The 19,528-nt window shown below is 44.1% G+C and overlaps 1 protein-coding gene across 1 annotated transcript; it reads right to left on the bottom strand.

The window, feature by feature from the left end:
- Window positions 1–115: 115 nt before the first annotated feature.
- Window positions 116–13,301, bottom strand: LOC146288441 (multidrug and toxin extrusion protein 1-like). The gene is made up of 17 exons (XM_084697971.1): window positions 12,139–13,301; window positions 11,456–11,557; window positions 11,257–11,325; window positions 11,011–11,159; window positions 10,712–10,754; window positions 10,098–10,142; window positions 9,880–9,977; window positions 9,439–9,536; window positions 9,144–9,257; window positions 5,914–5,981; window positions 5,694–5,802; window positions 2,269–2,344; window positions 2,093–2,162; window positions 1,848–1,980; window positions 1,618–1,712; window positions 1,219–1,350; window positions 116–1,053 (listed from the first exon to the last, which is right to left on the bottom strand). The coding sequence occupies exons 1-17, from the start codon at window positions 12,352–12,354 to the stop codon at window positions 661–663; spliced, it is 2,010 nt and encodes a 669-aa protein (XP_084554097.1). The 5' UTR covers window positions 12,355–13,301; the 3' UTR covers window positions 116–660.
- Window positions 13,302–19,528: the final 6,227 nt, after the last annotated feature.

Here is a 19,528-nt window from a genome sequence, read left to right on the forward strand (position 1 = left end):
CATTTATGTTCCATATGACCAGTGCTCCTTCAATGTAGACTGTCTCTGTTGAACTTGGTGTTCTTACTTTATAAACTTTGCCTACTGAATATGCAAAAAAACACTTAGGTCAAAATGAATATATAACAAATGATTTATTGATTCATACTCTACGATCGGACTTCATAATCTAGGTCAGTTTAAGAAAATCTATTTTTTCACATTTGAGGGTGGACTAAGCCAGCCATCGCCTTTTTGTGAGTACACCTAAAAGTAGTGCTATACCTAGAGCTGTGCACTCAGTATTACAAAGTACAAATTCACATTTGACATGTCGAGCTTGTAAAATACAAAACAAATTCTTGGATGAGACATTTACCATTCATTAGATCAATGTTTTGTTTCAAGATAAACTTAGTTTGTGATAAAGAATCATGATGGAGGAGAAAGAAACAAGAATGTTCAGAGGAGTGAACCAGACTGATACTGTACTCCCCCTCCCGCCCCAAGACAGCAGCAGGGAAAATGTAATGCAACAGTGATTAACCAATCATCAATGAGTAATATGGGAATTTAAATAAGAAGGCAACTCTACAGGCTTCCAAAGTCTGTTGTTCCTCCACCTGTTCCTCCACCAGTCTTGTCTCCACCTACCCCACTCCCCGGTTGCAGTGCGGCACCTCAGAGGGTTAGGTGGGGCAAGGTCAGGTCGAGCCAGGGTGCTGGTGTCGGGGTGGAGGAGTAGTTGGCCCAGTCCAGTAAGGTCAGGTTACTCCTGCTCTGCATGGAAGGCTCGGGAGGGGGGCAAGCCAGGTGGACAGTGACCCCTGTGGCCAGGATAACTAGCAACACCAGCAGGGTGAAGCCTCTCCGCAGTACCAGCTGAGACATGGACAGCTCCGTTTCAGTCTGGCTTTCAGGGGCCTTGCCCCCTCCCTCAGCCTCGCCAGTGCATACCCCTGGCCCTTTGCTGATGCCTCCGGCCCTCAGCCCCTGCTTCTCCCCTGTACCCTGTTCCTGGGTGCTGACTGGGGTGTGCCCAGCTGGTTTGAGAACCTCATTATCTGACTGGATCTGCAAGGAGAGACACAAACAACAATCAAGCAAGAAATGGCCTTCAGTGTGGTATGAACACCACCACGGTTTTGTCCACCTCTATCAAAAATAAACATGTACTTGTAAAATACACACACACAAACACATTCTCCCTCTCACACAACTTTCAATGTATACATTTACCATGTCAGAGTTGAGAGTGGACCGTGGATATTCGGACCCCTCTGGAATCAATGTGTCAATCACAGGATGTCCAATAGGAGCCTTTGACGGCACAATTGTGACAGGCCTACCCTTTCCAGCTCGCACTTGGGCCTGCAGAGACATCATGTGACTTATGATTACATCAGGGCTGTCTTAAGTACCACAACCCCCGCTCTACGCCACCCAACGCACTATGACTGTGTTGGAGTTCAGATCAGTCATGCGTTTTACCCAAAGTGTACTGTCTTGTTCGGGAGTACTGTCACGATTAATAGTTGATTTCTGCACGGTTAAACATTCTTGTATGACTAGGTGAGAGTGTGACAGGGTTGCGTGCACCTGGCAGTGAGCATCTTCACTATCCACTCTGTACTGTACCTCCTCTGTGACCTTTTTCCAGTTGAGTTTGAAGATGAGGATGATGAAAAACGTCATCTGGATCACGATGCAGACGGACAGTCCTGCCCAAAACCCTGAGAGGGGGAAAGAAACATGGAGACAGAGAGGGAGAGTGAGAAGTACCCACTCCATTCTACTCAAACCCAACAAAGAGAGACCGGGGAGAGAGAGAAGAGAGAATATGGAGGGTTGGCACAGGGGATCCTCACCGATAATCCTGAGCTTGGCGGCAAACATCAGGGCGATCCCCACAGGTAGGCCTATACAGTAGTACGTCACCAGGTTCGTTAAGGCAGCTATCTTCTGTTTCCCAGCCCCCACCATGATCCCTGTGCACACACACTGACATACACACCAAGGAAGACGCCGAGTTGCTTTTTCAGTCTCAGATACAGACTATCCTGCCAGTCAAAACAAGGTCCCAGCTCAAATGTTTCCTTTCAAGGCAGCTCACCACGATAGCATCAAAGAACTGTGTGAACGCGTAGAGGGTGAGGTTTTTGGACACTAACTCCACAATGTTCCTGCAGAGCACACGGCAAGAAGACAACAAATTAAGAGGTGTTTTTTTTGTTTAGCTGCGGGATTCAGAACTACACGCTGGTTTATCACAGTTATGGTATTACTCACTGATCGGAGGTAAAGATGCAGCCCAGCACTGACTTGGAGCCAAAGATCCCCACCCCCTGGAACAGGGCCAGCAAACCTGCAGTAGAAACATGCTACTATGTTAGTGTATGTGCACTTAAATGCTGCATGAATGTGTTTGTCTCATGTGTATCTACTTGTATACGGTGTGTGTGTGTGTGTTTGATGTATTGTGACAACGCCGAAGAGTCAAGGAGTTGAGATGCACACAATTTGGAGAATTGTTGGCGGAAAGTAGTTTTAATCTCTTTCCATCCCTTTAATTGTAATTCACGACCTCTCAATCACCCTGAGATCTGCGACGGTGACCCCCTGATCCTCTGCCATGAACCTTGGGGTTACCATGGATGACGAGCTCTCCCTCACGGCCCACATTGCAGCGGTCTCCCGATCGTGTAGATTCACCCTCTACAACATCCGGAAGATCAGGAGATACCTGTCTGAGCACTCCACCCAGCTGCTTGTCTAAGCACTTGTCCTCTCCAAGTTGGACTACTGTAACTTGCTGCTCGCCGGTCTCCCAGCTTGCGCAACCCGCCCTCTTCAGAGGATTCAGAACGCAGCGGCACGCCTGGTCTACTACCTGCCCAGACGCTCCCACGTTACTCCGTTCCTCATCTCTCTCCACTGGCTTCCCATCACGGCCCGCATCAGATTCAAGAACCTGGTACTGACCTTCCGAGCAGTGAACGGGACTGCACCCGACTACATCAAGTCTCTCCTGCAGCCTTACACCCCCATACGCCACCTACGGTCTTCTTCAGACAACCGCCTGGTGGTACCACCGCTCAAGACCGCCCGGTCCCAACACAAGCTCTTCTCCTGCCTGGCCCCCCAATGGTGGAATCAACTCCCCACCTCCATCAGAGACACAGACTGTCTCTCCACCTTCAAGAGAAGGCTCAAGACGCACTTGTTCCGGGAGTACAACGGTACTTAGGAATGGTTTGCTGAACCTAATGCTAGTTTCCTCAAGGATCACAATGACTCTTGCTTAGAGACTTGTTGGTCTTGTTGGTTAGTGGCAACTGATTTAAACTGTTGTATTCGCTGCAAAATATTCTATTTTAGTTAATCTTATTTTTATTTTACTGCTGCTGCTTTTTCTACAGGTACACTTGCCCTTAGAGACTCATGTTGTTTAAATTGTAACTTGCTTAACTACATGCTCTTATGGTTCTTCCCTTTGGCACTTATTTTTTGGTTGTTCACAATGTGTGCTTCTTGTTTTGGCTACCCGCAATGCTTTGGGGCTTTCTTGTTGTTATTATCAGTGACCTATGCACTTTGTAAAGCTCTCTCTTGGAAGTCGCTTTGGATAAGAGCGTCTGCTAAATGAATAAATGAAATGTAATGTAATTGACAAAGGTGAGGAAGGATTGAAGTCTTCTTTCTTTGAAGCTTCTCTTCGGTGAACCCAGCTTCAATTGTGCTGCTCGTCGGGAAAGCAACTGAGTATACCGTCCATGACATGCCGGGAGGTGGATTGTGTTGCTTTCCGTATGTGTCTTGTCGAGTAGAGTTGTTCTACTAGAGTTTACTTGTTCTCCATGTGCTTAGACTCTCTGGGGATGTCTCACTTCTCCATACCAAGAAGAAAACCAAGACCCTGCAGCAGGTGTCCCATCTGGACAGTGCATGCGCGTTGGCAAGTTCCCTGCCAGGCTGATGTTTCACCTGAAAGTTAAAGAATATGATCCTTGGCAAATCTTATACCCAGCTTGGGTATCTATCCCAAGCTTGTCTGGGACATGGGTACCGGTACAATCCATCCTCTATCCCAAGCTTGTCTGGGACATGGGTACCGGTACAATCCATCTGGTGTTGAAAAAGACATCTTTGGCCCTGGGTATGAGGGACACTTGCCAGTACCCATTTGACAGATTTGAAGTCTACTCCAATGAGCAGTGGTGCCAATACAGTACCAGGCCTGAATGAATTGAGAAGTGACCCTGGGGGGGTGGATACCTTGATTTGCCTGGTTGGGTATGTCTTTGTGTCCCTATGGATGCAGGATACTGTAATGCTGGGGCGTCTGTCTTCCAAAGCCAGTTCAGGGAGGACGAAGGTGATGACGCACCCAGAATCCATGAGGTTGTGGGTGCCACGGTGACCCACTTGGATGACCAGATGAGGGTTGGAAGGAGCTTTATGAGCCCAGAAAGTGGTGAGCAGGTGTCCTGAAGGTCAACCTTCCCCTTTTCTGGCTGGGAACATATGGACGTCCGGGACGGGGGGCACCGTCTGGCGAGAGGACTCTTTTGTTCGCAATTGCAGCACCTCCAATCCTCAGGTGGCTTGGGGTTTGGGGTCGACAGAGGTGATGCGGCAGTGACGCAGCCCTGGAAGCCTGGAATCTTTGTGTCCCTCCTGACGACATAAGCTGGGTACAGATTTAGCCATCATCTCTTTAATCACTCTTCTCATGAATCCTGATTAGCCCGTCAACAGAGGTGGTGTGATTCTGGGTAGCCTAGCGCTTGGAGGAGGCTAAATGGATGCTTCAGTCCTAAACAATGTAGTCGAGGGCTGTTGGTCCCTCTTCCGACATCTGCCAGCTCCAAGTCAGGCAGACAAGCTGAGTGATTTGACTTCGGACTGGTCCGCGAGAGTCAAACTCCCAGGCGTGTAACCGTTGCCCTTGAACTGGCAGGCTGTGTCCACACTGGGTGAGGATGGCGGTTTTTGTGGCTGCCTCAGCTGTTCTTTGCAAGCTTGCTGTGCTCCCCCAGTCAGGAAGGCTGCAAGGACATGGCCTTGCTCAGGGTTTGTCTTCGTCAGAAGCATTGCGGGCACAGTTCTCAAGTCAGGTCAGGAAAGTTGGGTCGTCAGCCCGCCACCACTCCATGGGCCTGTTGGGCCTGAGCCGGGAGCAACATAGTTTGCGTGTCAGGTAGTGGTTTCATAGTGCCCACATTCTTTGCCGATTGTGACTACCACCGATAGTCTTGTGGCTGAAGTCTTCCTTTGAAGCTGCTCTTTGGTGAGCCATGCTGTAAGTGGAATAGTTGCTTGTTTATGTTTGTAGAGCATAAAGCAGAATGGGTTACGTTAATGATTACATGTACTCTCACCAACTTGTTGATTCACATCGTTCGCCTCTTTGAGCCTTGTTGGCTTGGTTTTTGTAGATCACTGTGCATATTATCTGACCAGCTCCAGCTGTGCTGCTCTTGCGAGAAAGCAAGTAAATGGAGCATCTGAATACATCGTCCATGATCTGGCCGTGAGGCGGCTTGAGTTGCTCTCCATAGTCCTACACGTTCTTCATGTGCTTAAGACTCTCCGGGGATGTCACAGTATGTGTACTTGTTTGCATGGGGGTGTATGTGTGTGCATCATGTGTCTACTAGTATGTAGTATGTGTGTAGTGTATTCATATGCATTGGCATGTGTTAGCATCTGACCTGACAGAGCCAATGCCACCTTGCACGTGATGATGGCCCTGGACGTGTCCCCCGCACCCAGGGCGTTTCCCACTCGCACGCAGGTGGCGGCGTGGACGCCCAAAGGGAACTGTTGGGAACAAAATACCTCTGTTAGCGCTGAGCCACAGCAGGTACTGTGTGGGAGAAAAGGGGGATGGGCAGCAAGATAGGGAAAAATAGAGGCAGGTCATTATCTCACCATGTAGGTGAGAGCTGCCAGCTCCATGAAGACGTGCTGGGCAGCTAGATCCACCTCCCCTAATAACCCTGCAGAGGGAAACAGGAGATGGGGACGGGGGGCGGGAGGAGCGAGGTGGAAGGGAAGTAAGTAAGTAAGACTTTATTTATATAGCACATTTCATACAAGAATTGTAGCTCAAGGTGCTTTACATAAAATCAATAAAAACAATAATACAAGTGATAAAAGTCATAATTAAAATAGCAATTTTAATTATGCTATTTTAAAAGTAGCATAATAAAAGTAGTAAAACACTTCTGAGATAAAATTACTTAAATGCTTCGGTAAAAAGGTAGGTTTTAAGCTGTCTTTTAAAAATGTCTAGCGTGTTTGCTTCCCTAATATTTATGGGTAATTTGTTCCATAGTTTTGGGGCGTAATTAGCAAAGGCCGAATTACCAATCTTCTTATGATTGCTTCTGGTGACCTCTAATAGGCCTGCATTTGATGATCGCAGTGTTCTAGCTGGTGTGTAGTTTATAAGGGAGTTAGCAATGTAGCTAGGTCCTTGTCCGTGTAGAGCTTTGTATGTGAGGAAAAGGACCTTAAAGTCAATTCTGAAAGTGACAGGGAGCCAGTGTAAAGTAGCTAGGACAGGACTAATGTGTTCTCTCCTTTTAGTTTTGGTTAATAATCTAGCTGCAGAATTTTGAATGAGCTGTAGTCTTTCAGTGGTTTTCTTGGGAAGACCAGTGAAAAGTGCGTTACAGTAGTCCAGCCGGCTGGATATAAAAGCATGAATTAACTTCTCTGCATCATTTTGGTTTATGAATGGTCGTACCTTTGCTATATTCCTCAGGTGAAAGAAAGCTGTTTTGGTCACTTTATTTATGTGAGAGTTGAAATTCAAATCTGAGTCCAGGATTACACCGAGACTCGTCACCTCTGGTTTAAGACAGGGGGTTAAGCCTCCTAGATTCTTAGTAAGCATCTCTCTTTTGGATTTGGGGCCACATAATAGGACTTCGGTTTTGTCTTCATTTAATTTAAGAAAGTTATCATTCATCCATTTGTTTATTGCCAACAGGCAGTTGGTAATGGAATTGATGGCCATTGCATCGTTGGGTTCAGTGGATATATATAGTTGTGTGTCATCCGCATAGCTATGGAAATCTATGTTATGTTCTCTGATTATGTCGCCGAGTGGTAACATATAAAGAGAAAAAAGTAATGGAAACAAGCAGCTTCCTTGAGCAACCCCATAGCAGTTCTCATGTTTCTTGGACCTATGGTCTCTTAAACTAACATAAAACTTCCTTCCTGTGATATATGATTTTATCCAGTTCAATACACTATCCGTGAACCCAATAAGCTTTTCCAGTCTATTGATTAGGATGTTGTGATCAATGGTATCAAATGCTGCACTGAGATCTAGCAGGATAAGGATCGAGACTTTATTTGCATCAGAGTTTAGTCTGAGGTCGCTAATTATTTTGGTGAGAACAGTTTCAGTACTGTGATATTTCCTGAAACCTGACTGCGAGACTTCCAGGATGTTATTTTCTTCAAGAAAAGAATTTAATTGGACTAAAACTATCTTTTCCAGTACTTTACTAATAAATGGAAGGTTTGATATTGGTCTGTAATTTGCAAGTAGACTGTTATCCAATTTGGGTTTCTTTAATAGGGGCTTTACAACAGCTGTTTTGAAGGCATCTGGGAAGACGCCAGTTCTAAGGGATGTGTTTATAATCTCTAGCACCGGACCTGAGACACTATCAAACACTCGCTTAAAGAATGTTGTGGGTATAGGATCAATATCTGAGGTTGTGGAGTTAGATTCGCTGACAATTTTGGAAAGTTCACTAAGTGTGATACAGGTAAATGTGCTCATGGTTATGTTGCAGAATCTACTGATGTCAGTTTCGACCCCACTTTTAATAATACTAGCTCTAATTAAAGTTATTTTTTTCTTGAAGAACAAAGCAAGCTCTTCACATTTAACTGCTGAGGATGGGAGTGGGACAGGGACAGTGTTTAGCAGCTGGTCAATGGTGGAGAAAAGAACTCTGGAATTTCTGGCATTTTCTGTAATAATGTTGGAGAAATATTCTCTCCTTGCTAGACGGATGGTTTTGTTATAGGTGGTTAGTGTATCTTTGTAGATATTGTAGTGGATAGTGATCTTTGTTTTCCTCCATTTTCTCTCTGCTGCACGGCATTTTCTTTTCGTTTCACTAACATTTTTATTTCTCAGCCATGGGGAGGTTCTGCTTGTGCACTTCTTTTTGGTTTTCAGTGGTGCAACAGAGTCTAACACAGATAATAGTGCATCATTGAGGTTCTCTACCATTTCATTCAGAGAGCAATCATGACTAGTTGGCTCATATAGAGCAAATTGTTCAGAAAATTTCATCATAGCTGTATCGTCTAAATTTCTTCTTTGGACTAAGAATTGTTTTGTGTTTTTTGTTAGGATAATTTCCACATTAAAAAGTATATAATGGTGGTCTGAGAGGGGTAGATCAGTTATTGAAATATTATTGATATTTAGTCCAGTTGTTATCACTAGATCTAGTGTGTTTCCGTGCTGGTGTGTTGGGTCTGTTATGTGTTGAATTAGATTGAAACTGTCAAGGAGATTTAAGAGCTCAATAGTTCTTGGGTCTGCTTTTTTATTTACTTGGATATTTAAGTCTCCGTTTAAAACTACTTTGTCATATTTAGTGACACATAGTGATAATAGTTCAGAGAATTCTTGTATAAATATTGGCGAGTGCTTGGGTGGCCGATATATAATAACAAAAAGAATTGATTCGATTTTGAGCTCTATAGCAAGATATTCATATGATGTGAATTCACCTAGTTCAGTGATTTTGAACAACAGTTTAGAGGAGAAAATAGCTGCGACTCCTCCACCTTTTTTTGATTTCCTAGAAACTTGGTGAAAGCTGTAATCGGGTGGACACGCTTCTATCAGAGTTGCTGTTGCCGTGTCATTGTTTAGCCAGGTTTCTGTTAGACAGATGCAGTCTAAGTTGTTTTCTTTGATCAGATCATTAACTAGAAATGTTTTGTTATTTAGTGATCTAACATTTAGAAGGGCCAGTTTAATCTGTGGGGTATTAACAGATAAAACAAGTGTTGATAAATCTGTTGGAAGAATATGGATAGTTCTGTGACTTCTAACACTAGTTTCAGGTTTGTAAACACACACATAAACACACACACAAACACACACAGATACTCACCGGCAAGGAAACTTCCAATCTCCCAGACCCACCATTCAAAGCAGACCATAAGTGTGCTGGGAATAGCCAGCTGCATGTAGGAGCCCCATTCCTGCAGACAGTCAGTGGACCAGCCTACGGGGACACCCAGCGTTAAACACACACACAGGTAAAAAGTGGCATCCTTTGATTTCAAAGCATCACCATACTCACAACTCATCTGTAGAGGGAGACAAAGTTCTATTTCACCAGTATACTGTATGGGTAGATTGAAAGGGTGTTTGGTTGGAATGGCGTGTGTGTGTGTGCGTCTCACCTCCCCATGTGTTCCTGTGCAGCCCTCTCCAGCAGATGTAGGCATACAATAGAAGACAGATGTAGATCTGAGACAAGCTATTGGCTATGGCTGAGCCCCTACAAAAAAGTTAAGTGTGAGTACACTGTAACAATGCCATATTCCCAGGTTCTCTCTTATTTTATGTAATAGTATTATTCTACATTTGTGAATTGTAAATACATGTTTTTTTTCCTGTTAAACCATTCATTGTCAATATTCCCAGTACTATGGTACTACAGAAAGAGGACTATGGTACTACAGATACACTACGTTACAGTTACAGTAAGACGGTTCTACGGTTACAGTAAGATGGTACTACTATGGTATTGCAATTACAGTACTATGTTACTACAGTTTCAGTATTGTGGTATGACAGTTGCAGTATGGACAGATGAAATAGGAGCAGGAGAGCACACCTACAGGACTCCCATCTCCAGGTTGAATATCAAGACGTAGTTGACGCCCACGTTGATAACGTTGGCTATGGCCGCTGTGTACATCTGGGGCAAGATGATCCCCTGGAACACGGCCAGACACACAGCAAACATCAGGCACCTTCTCAGAGCCACCGAGAACCACCCATCCGTTTCACGTGACAGAACATGCCACACACAGGCAGGTTATGTGCGAATAGATACCTGGCTCTGGAGGTAGGATGACTGGAGCTGGTGCAGGAACATAGCCTGGGACACAGAGAGACAGTGGAGGGGGTTTATGAGCACATTAGTCTGGACTGGAGGGCAAGGCAGGATTCACTGACTGTGAACCCTAAGGTGTCCTCTATACAGAAAGAAATAACAGTCAGACCCTTGGGGGACTCCCTCGTCTACATGTTTTAGATGTTTCCCTCTTCCGACATACCTGATTCAAATGAATGGGTCATTATCAGGCTTCAGCTGACCTTGATTCATTTGATTCATTTGAATCAAGTGTGTCGGAGCAGGGAAATATCTCAAACATGCAGGGAAGGCGGGCCTCCCAGGACCAGAGTTGTGAAACACTGCTGTAGACAGAATTCAGACTATATTCAGATATAACATGCAGGCGCAATCGTCAAAAAACCCATACATAACTGTAACTCTAACAGATCCCAGATCTCAGGCAGAGAACACAGAAGCTTCAGAGAGAATGAGAGAACACAGACTCCCAAGAGAACAGTCAGAGTGAAAAGTCAGACAGTCAGGAACTCAAAGCCATTCGGATGAGCGGTACACTTATTTTGAGGACACCATTTGGAGGAGTCTTTACTCACCGGAACGGCAGGTAGGAACACCAACACATAGAGATGGGCTACCCTAAGACAAGGAGACATGCGGGGAAACACTTGTAGCCTTGTGTTTTTATTTATTTTTTCAAGTGTGTGCACAGGTGTAAGTGTGTTTTTGCTTCGTTGATGGGGGGGGTTGGCGGGGTGGGTGGGTGGTCTGTCTGTTTGTTGTTGTGTCAATGTTTTTATTGTACTTGTTGTTACTGCTGTTGCTGTTATTGTTATTACGGTTGTCATTGTTGCAGTTGTTTTTGCTTTTGTTGTTGGAGCTGTAGTGACCCTACCTGGCCACCTCCTCTTCCTGTTTCAGGAGCAGCAGGAGGTTGTTTGTGTTGATGAGCAGAGCCCAGCATGGCAAACAGAAGAGCAGCAGGATCAGAACCCCCCTCTGGAGGATTACCCCCACGCGCTTCAGGTTCTTGCTGCCGAAGGTCTAACAACACACACACACACAAGCTACTGACTACAACTACAACACACACCACGTGTACAGTTGAAATACGGACGCACACACATGCGTGACCACACACCTGAGAGATCAACGTGTCACAAGCCAAGGACAGGCCATAACCTGTCGCTGTTGTGGTAACACCGATGATCTGAAAGAACACAACCCCAAAACAGCCCCAAATTGTCAGTTCAAGTCAATAGTAAAGAACAGTGGACCTGGATTGATCATCTCCATTGAAAGCAGGAGCATCACTGCACATAATTGAGAAGGGTACGTACCGTGGAGGCCAGAGCATAGCCGGCAAGCTCTGCGTTGCCGAGGTGACCACAGAATATGGTGATGACAAATGGCAAGAGGAGGTTTAAGATCCGAGACACTAGCTATGGGGGCACACAGGCAGGGAAGGAAGGCAGGCAGGCAGGCGTATGGGTAGACAGACACAGACAGGGAGACAAACAGACAGACTCACGTCAAAACACAGGTACAAAGACAAAGGCTCAAATGACAACCCGTTTAACCAATCACAGTCTTCATCGTGAACACACAGATTTCGGACTCACCCCCGCCACTTCTATTGTGACCAACTCGACTGGAGGAATGTAAATGATAACAGAGATACAGCTGTGAAAACTAACCACTCTATCCTGGCCCTGTCACGTTACAGTCGACCGCATGTGCACACTGAGCATTCAGCATAGCATGCTTTTGCTCATAACCTTGATTGACTCTGCTTACCCTGCACAGACTCTGTCTTCCCCTTGCCCCCCCCCCCCCCCACCTCCCTCCAGTGCTGTTCCCTTCTATCACTCTACATTTGGCTCTGACTCGGCTATTTCTCTCTGTCTCTTTCTCTTCTGTTGTCTCTCCGATAATCTCCCTCTCTCCTTCCTCTCCAGCTTTCCCTCACTGTCTCTCCATCTCTCCCCCCCCTTCTCTCCCCCCCTTCCCCTGCTCCCCTCACCAGTGGGCCTGTGAGTCTCAGGACATGGTAGAGCTCCTCTCTGTAGGCCAGGGGGATCCAGCGTCTCAAACACGAGCAGCAGAAAAGTTTGGAGCTCACGGCCGCCACCTCTCCGTCCTCTCCTTCAGCTCCGGCCGACCTGCCGACCAGCCCCACGACAACTTGCCCAGCACCCAGCAACGGGCCCGTGGGCTCCGAGATCCCCGACTTTTCCATTCAGCAGAGAGAGAGAGAGAAAGACAGAGGGAGAGGGGACGGAGGGAGAGAGAGAGAGAGAAAGAGGGATTATGCCCTAGCATGGGACAACCAGTTCATAGAGGCAGGCTTAGGGAAAACAAGGAAAACACACCTCCTGTGAATTAATGATTAAAGAGCCTACAAACTCCCAGAGTAGGGAGTTGGCGACACGGCGAATAAAGGAGAGGGAGAAAAGAGAAGGAGAGAGGGAGTTTGTAGGGGGACAAGCAGGCTGTGTATTTGTCACTTTAAGGGACAGAAGAGGGCTGACCAGTGCTGAGAGAGGCCAAGCAGTCGTCTCTCTCTTTTTGTATTCAGCACACCACGTTGTTTGTTGAACAAGTGTTCCTCTGTGTGTGTGCGTGGATGTGTGTGCGCTACATCCGTTTGTGAGTGTGTACATTTATGAAAGTGGCTTGCTGTCTTACTGTAATCTGATGAGGAATGCTTGTGAATACACACACAAACTCGGAACAGGGTGGGGATAGTTAATAACTGGCTAGTAACATTGCAGACTTACAGTATGTGTGTTTATAAGTGTGTTTAAGTGTATATGTGTCGCTGCTGTGTGTATATGTGCCTTTGTGTGTGTGTGTGTGTGTGTGTGTGTGTGTGTGTGTGTGTGAGTTAAATATTCAGGGCCTACCCTTCACCCGAGTGTACTTTGATCTTTGGGCTCACAAAGGCCACCATTTCGGAGACACTTGCACAACCTGCATGTTTCTATCATGTCAAGTCTAGAAGGAATGAATGAAGAATGCCTGACAAAACCAGCCACACACACAAACACAAATGCACACACACACACACACACACACAGATATAAACAGATAACCTGTTCTATAAAGGCCGCTCACAAAAGCTGTGTCAAGAGAGACCGAATCTGCTCGGAAGGACGTCAAAGGCGCCCTGATCGCGAATCCTAAATATTCAACATGTTGAATATTTGCGATCAGAAATCCTGGGGGGCATAATTCCAGGTAGCGGGTTTAGTGAACACTTTGAGTTGTTTAACCCTGAAAAGAGGCATAGCCTACTCCGAGTTCCACGTTCCAGAAAGAGAGGTAGCCTAACGAAACCTTTTGGTAAGTTTCCATTGTAACTTATGCTGGGGACACACTAAAATATTTTTTTTACCTTATAAGATTTTCAAACTGTGAGAGACCACAAACATGAGGACAAAAAAATCCTAGAATAAGCCGTTTTGCTCCTACAGTGTGTGGTGTTCCATGATTTGACAAAGACAGCACACCACACACAAACAGATTTCCAACCAGCGTCCCGACCGTTAACACAAGTAGAAAAAGCAATCTCGCTAAATCTGTCGAGATTTAAGAATAAGCATGGCGGACTATATGCAGGAAGAAATTGCGATGATAGTGTTTGGAATTATTTTCACAGAGAATTCACGGAAAAAAGAAAAGGGTTTGCTGTTGCCACAAATCATTTCAATTTAACTTAATGTTGCGCCATGACTCCGTTTGTTATGCTTCTGTCGATCAGCTTGCTTTCTGATTGGATATTGTTTCGTTTCACGTGATAAACTCGGGGTTTGTCCTCGTGGTTAGTCCTCGGGGTTCCCCCCACACGTCAGGATTTCTGATCGCAAATATTCAACATGTTGAATATTTAGGATTCGCGATTGGGGCGCATCCGACGTCCTTCCGAGCAGATTCGGTCACTCTTGACACACCTCACACCAAGGGAACATCTGATAAAATAATCTGTAGAACCACAGATAATCGGGACGTTACCTGGGATTGTTGGAAGGGGCGAAATCGGCCCGATTATCCTGTAGTGTGTCCCCAGCATTATGCTGGTAATTGCATTACAAATACAAATCACAATGAGTAGCCTAGCCTATTTCTATCAGCTATTGTTCTTACAATTTACATGATTCATATGATTCCTACAATTTACATGATGCAACATCCTGAAACTGGTGTTTCAGCAAATCAATTTCAACATTGTAGGGGGTCAATATTGGCCAAACAACCTAAACTAATTTCCCTATGGTTTGAAGGAAGATGGGAAACTGAACAGTGTATTAACATTAACCAAATTATGCCAATACCAATGGAATTACAGTTATTTTACTATTTTGAGTTTTGAGTTAAATCAGAGCAAGGATGGTCAAATTAAGGTTAAATAATTGTTATCATATTGCAAATGAATGATATAAATGAAGGTTAACTCTTGTGCCTACTCTACCATGATTATTGTAAACCAGAGAAAGCAAGAGTGAGGAAGGAGTAGGACAAGCTAGAGCTGAGGAGAACGTCTCAGGAGATCAATAATCCACAGAACAATGCTTCACAATTCCTTAAGAACAACTACAATCACACCAGAATCTTGACCCTTACTTATCAACATGACTAGCAATGCTACAGTAAGTTACACAATGAGATGTGAGAGCCATCAAGTTGAGACTCCATCCAGTAACTCCATATTTTACCATATGAGAGGTGGGGGCAGGTTGATAGCCTTACAAGATCAGCCTTTATTCTTCTGCCCTAAGTACACAATCTCTTGGTCAAAATAGAAATTTAGAAAATTCAACTATTAATATTCATATAGGTTATTGTTCCTACAATTAACATCACCTGTGACCATGCATCCTCTCGTAACTGGTGTTCCAGTAAATCTTTTTTGAGATTAGCCTTTATTCTTCTGCCCTAAGTAGGCCTACACCATCTCTTGGTAAGTTTTTGGCACTTTCTTTACAAGGTGCAGTTTGTACAACTAATTTACTTGTAACTAGGTAGCCTATACATGAGATTACATTAGCTACATTTCACTGTTCCACATGCAAAATTCACCTGCCATTAAATGAACATCTCACTGTATACAGCATGCCTTGTTGTCAGAATGTGCAAATCGTTTTTATATTCATTATTCTCATAATGTCAGTGTTACTGACAATTACAAAAAAGCCTGTACAAGTAGGCTACATGGAGAGAGAACTACCAGTAGCTACCATACATAATTCCCTGCATCCATTTCTGCGGCAGTAGTCATTAATGTCTCTTCGTCATCTTAATCATCATCATCATCCTTTTATAAAAAGCATTCTGTTGAGGGAAACTGCTACAAGAAGTTGAAATAGGCACCAACTGATATTTAAACTTTGTATCATGTCGAATATGATTTAAACCATGGTGATGTCGAGGCTACAATCACAAGCGTAGCCTATAAGCAAAATATGCATTACCTGCTCGTCATGTTTTTATATGTAATAACATTGAACATGCTATTTTATTAAGTCCACCACTTTTTCTCCTGTAATATTAACGGACAGTGGGGTTAAATGTTAAATGTATGGACTGGCATTCAAATAGTAGCCTAAATGCATTGACTCGGCAGAAATTGTCTCCCACGCCAATTGTAGCTATAGGCTACGCTGCTACAGCCGTGTTGCTTTTTTCCGGAATATGTGCTCAGATTGACCAGGTGGCTGGGTGGTGAAGTGGGACAACGTTTTTTATCATCGGGTGCCATGGTGAATCCTAGTATTGGAGCTCCATAGATGTTGGCTTTTGGTAGTTTTGATGCACGCGCTAAACTCAGAGTTGCCGTACTCCGAGGCCCCGTCCACACTAGCCCGGGAAAATACAAATACGCGTATTCGAATAACGATCTCCGTCCACACTTGCGTTTTCATATAGTTTTCCAAATGTTTGCCGTCCACACTATCACGGGTACATGAAAATCGTTGTCATGGTTACGCCACTCCTGCCCCTCCCGCGACGCTACTCTGTTTACATAGCCTACTCCTCCTACTTGGTGTTGTAAAATTGTCCAACCAGCTAGCTGTTCAGCCAGGTCTCACCCAGAATCGCCGTTTGGTTTAAACTGCTCAGGCACTCCGACTACAACGCTCGCCTTCTGCGAAGGAGTAGTGGGGTCCACTGCAGCGACGCGAATCGCGCCATCGCTCGCCTTCCCACAGTTCACTACGCTCGGGGGCGTTTCAAACGGATGAATGTAGAATCAGAGCCTGTTTAAGGGAGAAGGGTCCAAATGCAGTGCTCCCTCCTCAGGCCCCTCCAAACCGGAACTCTCTCCTCAGGCCCCTGAAGCCGGAACTCTCTCCTCAGGCCCCTTTTTTCATGTGTATCCGAGGTATTAGTGCCACCGCTGGTCGGAGGATACTGTAGGCTATTTATATTAATAGGCTAACTTACATTGAACTTCGGTTTTAGCATAAGTCAATAGTGTTTAACAAAGCGGAAATTAGCATTGCGGCTAGCGTTAGGTACAGAGTTCTAAATTAACACCCTCCAAATGCGGGCTAAATTTCATTTTCATAATAAAAACTCGCTAGCCAGTTTGGCCGGTGATAGCCTAAATGAGGCATTTCATCAACGATACATAAGGCTATGTTCTCGGCATGGTTATTGTTAATTTATCCCCCTGCAGTAGCCTAAGTTTCCCATGAACACCGTAATCCTACGTTATTGGAATATGGAATATATGTTTAGTGCTATTACACATCTTTATGATTGAAGTGGTAATTGATGAAGCAACATTTAACATAAATACAAGGATGGATATTGATTTCAGATTAAGAGAGTAGTGTTGTTTGTATTATCAACGTTAAAAAATGAATTATTTCAGAGCCGGCTCTTGTTGCCGTGGAAACAATAAACAATAACACGAGCCAGCTGTTGCTGCTGCAAATGACCAACGGAAAAAATGTGATATTCTATAATGACCACTAGATGACGCTAAACTGCCAAACCTATTTTCTATGCTTGCCAGGGTTAGAACAGTGATCATGTTTGTAATGTTAGCAATACGTAACGCTAGCCGCAATGCTAATTTCCGCTTTGTTAAACATTATTGACTTATGCTAAAACCGAAGTTCAATGTAAGGTAGCCTATTAATATAAATAGCCTACAGTATCCTCCGACCAGCGGTGGCGCTAATACCTCGGATACACATGAAAAAAGGGGCCTGAGGAGAGAGTTCCGGCTCTAGGGGCCTGAGGAGAGAGTTCCGGTTTAGAGGGGCCTGAGGAGGGAGCACTGCATTTGGACCCTATTGGAGAAGTTTAAGGAGAGCCTTGCCACTCCCTATTAAGACCCATTGTACCGAATTTTGCTGCAGTTCCACCAAAGTTCCACTGGGGGTGATCGCGAGCGAGTGCATGTTGAATGGGAGTCTATGGAGCTAAACGGATAAATTTGTCTCTTTCACCTGATGGTCGTTGAGAAATCTCCGATTTGATTGTAGTTTGTGCATGTTCAACATGGATTATAGCTCGAAAGTTGTTATTATTTCTATATTAGACATTCTCTGGTAGAATGTAGTTCTTTAAAATCACTGTTGTAGTTGTCATGGCCAAGTGTGCAGACTTGGGTTTACGTAGTGTAACATCGATCAAAATAAAACGTGTATACAAAATACAAAACTGCTTAATATAGGCCTACATACACGTTGACATGTGTAAAAAACGTTTTATTATATTCCTCAGTCTCTGCTAATCTGTCGATACATAGTGAGTTCCAGCCGGGCTAGCTAGCTAGCTAGTTACTACAGAACGAAGTTACGTAGTGTCACTAGACTGAATTAGAAAGTACACGCACCAACAACTTCGGCAACCTTGCGCCATGCATTGTTTTTTTATGATCAACATCTCTGTACAAATACAGCTATGTCATACATAGCTTGAAAATCTCAAGCCAGGAGCCAGGCCCCCACCCCTCGACTCTCGGCTTGTATCAAGCCCCCACCCCTCGGCTTGGTGCAACAGCCCCGGTGGATGTAGGTGGTATTGCATTTACGGTTAGGTTCCCGTGTCTTCCGGTCGTTTTTATTCTATTAACTCCAGTCAACATTTACAAAACTATCTCCCCCAATAATTTTTGTTTGATTCTCGAACCTGGCTCATACTACTAACTTTTTTTTCATAGAATAATTTTTCCTGATTTTTGCTAAGTTTGAAACCAATCCGAAATGGGTAAACTAGCACCCCATTTATTTGCCTACGTCAATAAAAGTTGCCTGCAAATGTGCTTGTGGATACTAACAGGGCACGAGCACAATAGTTCACATTGGCCGATAGCCGATTTACATTGAGCTGAATGAGCCGTAGACTTATATTGAATGAACACAGGGAGAAATGGCTTGAGTTGCCTGCCTTGTTTTAGCAAGTTTAGCAAATCTTTGTCACACATACATGAAATGTTGTTAATATAGTTTATTCCCGTTATTTTAAAACACATTTGATTCTTCGTAAAAACGTTAATGACATGATGGCAAATATAATATGTTAAGCGCGAGCATAGATTGTTGACATGTCTATCTGGAGCAAAGACGAAGATTAATACTTTAACTGTTAACCACAATAGGAAATGATATATATTTAAATAATAGGCCTATTAGTCTTGCCTTCAGAAGCTTTTGTTAAACACACCCATTATTCAGTTTTTGATCGTGTCATCAAGCCAGACTGCTTTAGTGGGACAATGAAGGTCCTCAGTGACTATGTTTCACCCCCACTTACATCTGATGGAAACGTTTTGCAGCCTATATGGTTCTATGAATATGCCCCTTTCAAAGGCAAATGTTCAATAAAGTATATTTTAGACACACTTCTCAAGCTTTTATTTATTACATTATTAACACGTCTTGTTAGATCACGTAATACCCATTAATAGACGTTTGGTTTTCTAGGTTGAACATATTTATAAACACAGGTCACATTTAGACGCTGATGTGAAATTGAAGGCCGTGTGAATTTCGTGACATTTGGTTTGAATATAAAGTTGACAGTAAACTATGGTAAGCCTGCATTATGGAAGATTTTGGTTACCAAAATAACTATTAAGCTTTCTTTGCCAGGCGAACGACGGAACTTTTCATGTTAATCGTTTATTTCATCCGATACAATGCGTTGGAAATCATACTCATATCACGAAGAAAAAAAGCAACATATGTGATGAGTTCCATCTAGAATAGTAGGCTACTATATTTAGCACTATAGCCTATTTATAAAAAAACAAGTGAAGGGAATACTATACAGTGACAGAATACATTTCCGTTATGTTTGCATCATATGTCTGATTCTTATCGGACTTGTACCCCATTCACACGCTCGTAACCATATATATCTATGCTCGCGACTGGTTGTCTCAAAGTATAACGTAT

The sequence above is a fragment of the Hypomesus nipponensis genome, chromosome 5 (genome assembly GCF_054491055.1).
Source record: "Hypomesus nipponensis isolate SF chromosome 5, ASM5449105v1, whole genome shotgun sequence".
Classification (NCBI taxonomy): Eukaryota; Metazoa; Chordata; class Actinopteri; order Osmeriformes; family Osmeridae; genus Hypomesus; species Hypomesus nipponensis.

What these genes read in the sequence shown, in the direction of transcription:
- LOC146288441 (XM_084697971.1), bottom strand. Translation starts at nt 12,354, where the DNA reads ATGGAAAAGTCGGGGATCTCGGAGCCCACGGGCCCGTTGCTGGGTGCT. An exon ending in TGAGACTCACAGGCCCACTG is followed by an intron (nt 11,558 to 12,138) that starts GTGAGGGGAGCA and finishes GTGCCCCCATAG; the next exon opens with CTAGTGTCTCGGATCTTAAA. An exon ending in GGTGGCATTGGCTCTGTCAG is followed by an intron (nt 2,345 to 5,693) that starts GTCAGATGCTAA and finishes TTTCTACTGCAG; the next exon opens with GTTTGCTGGCCCTGTTCCAG.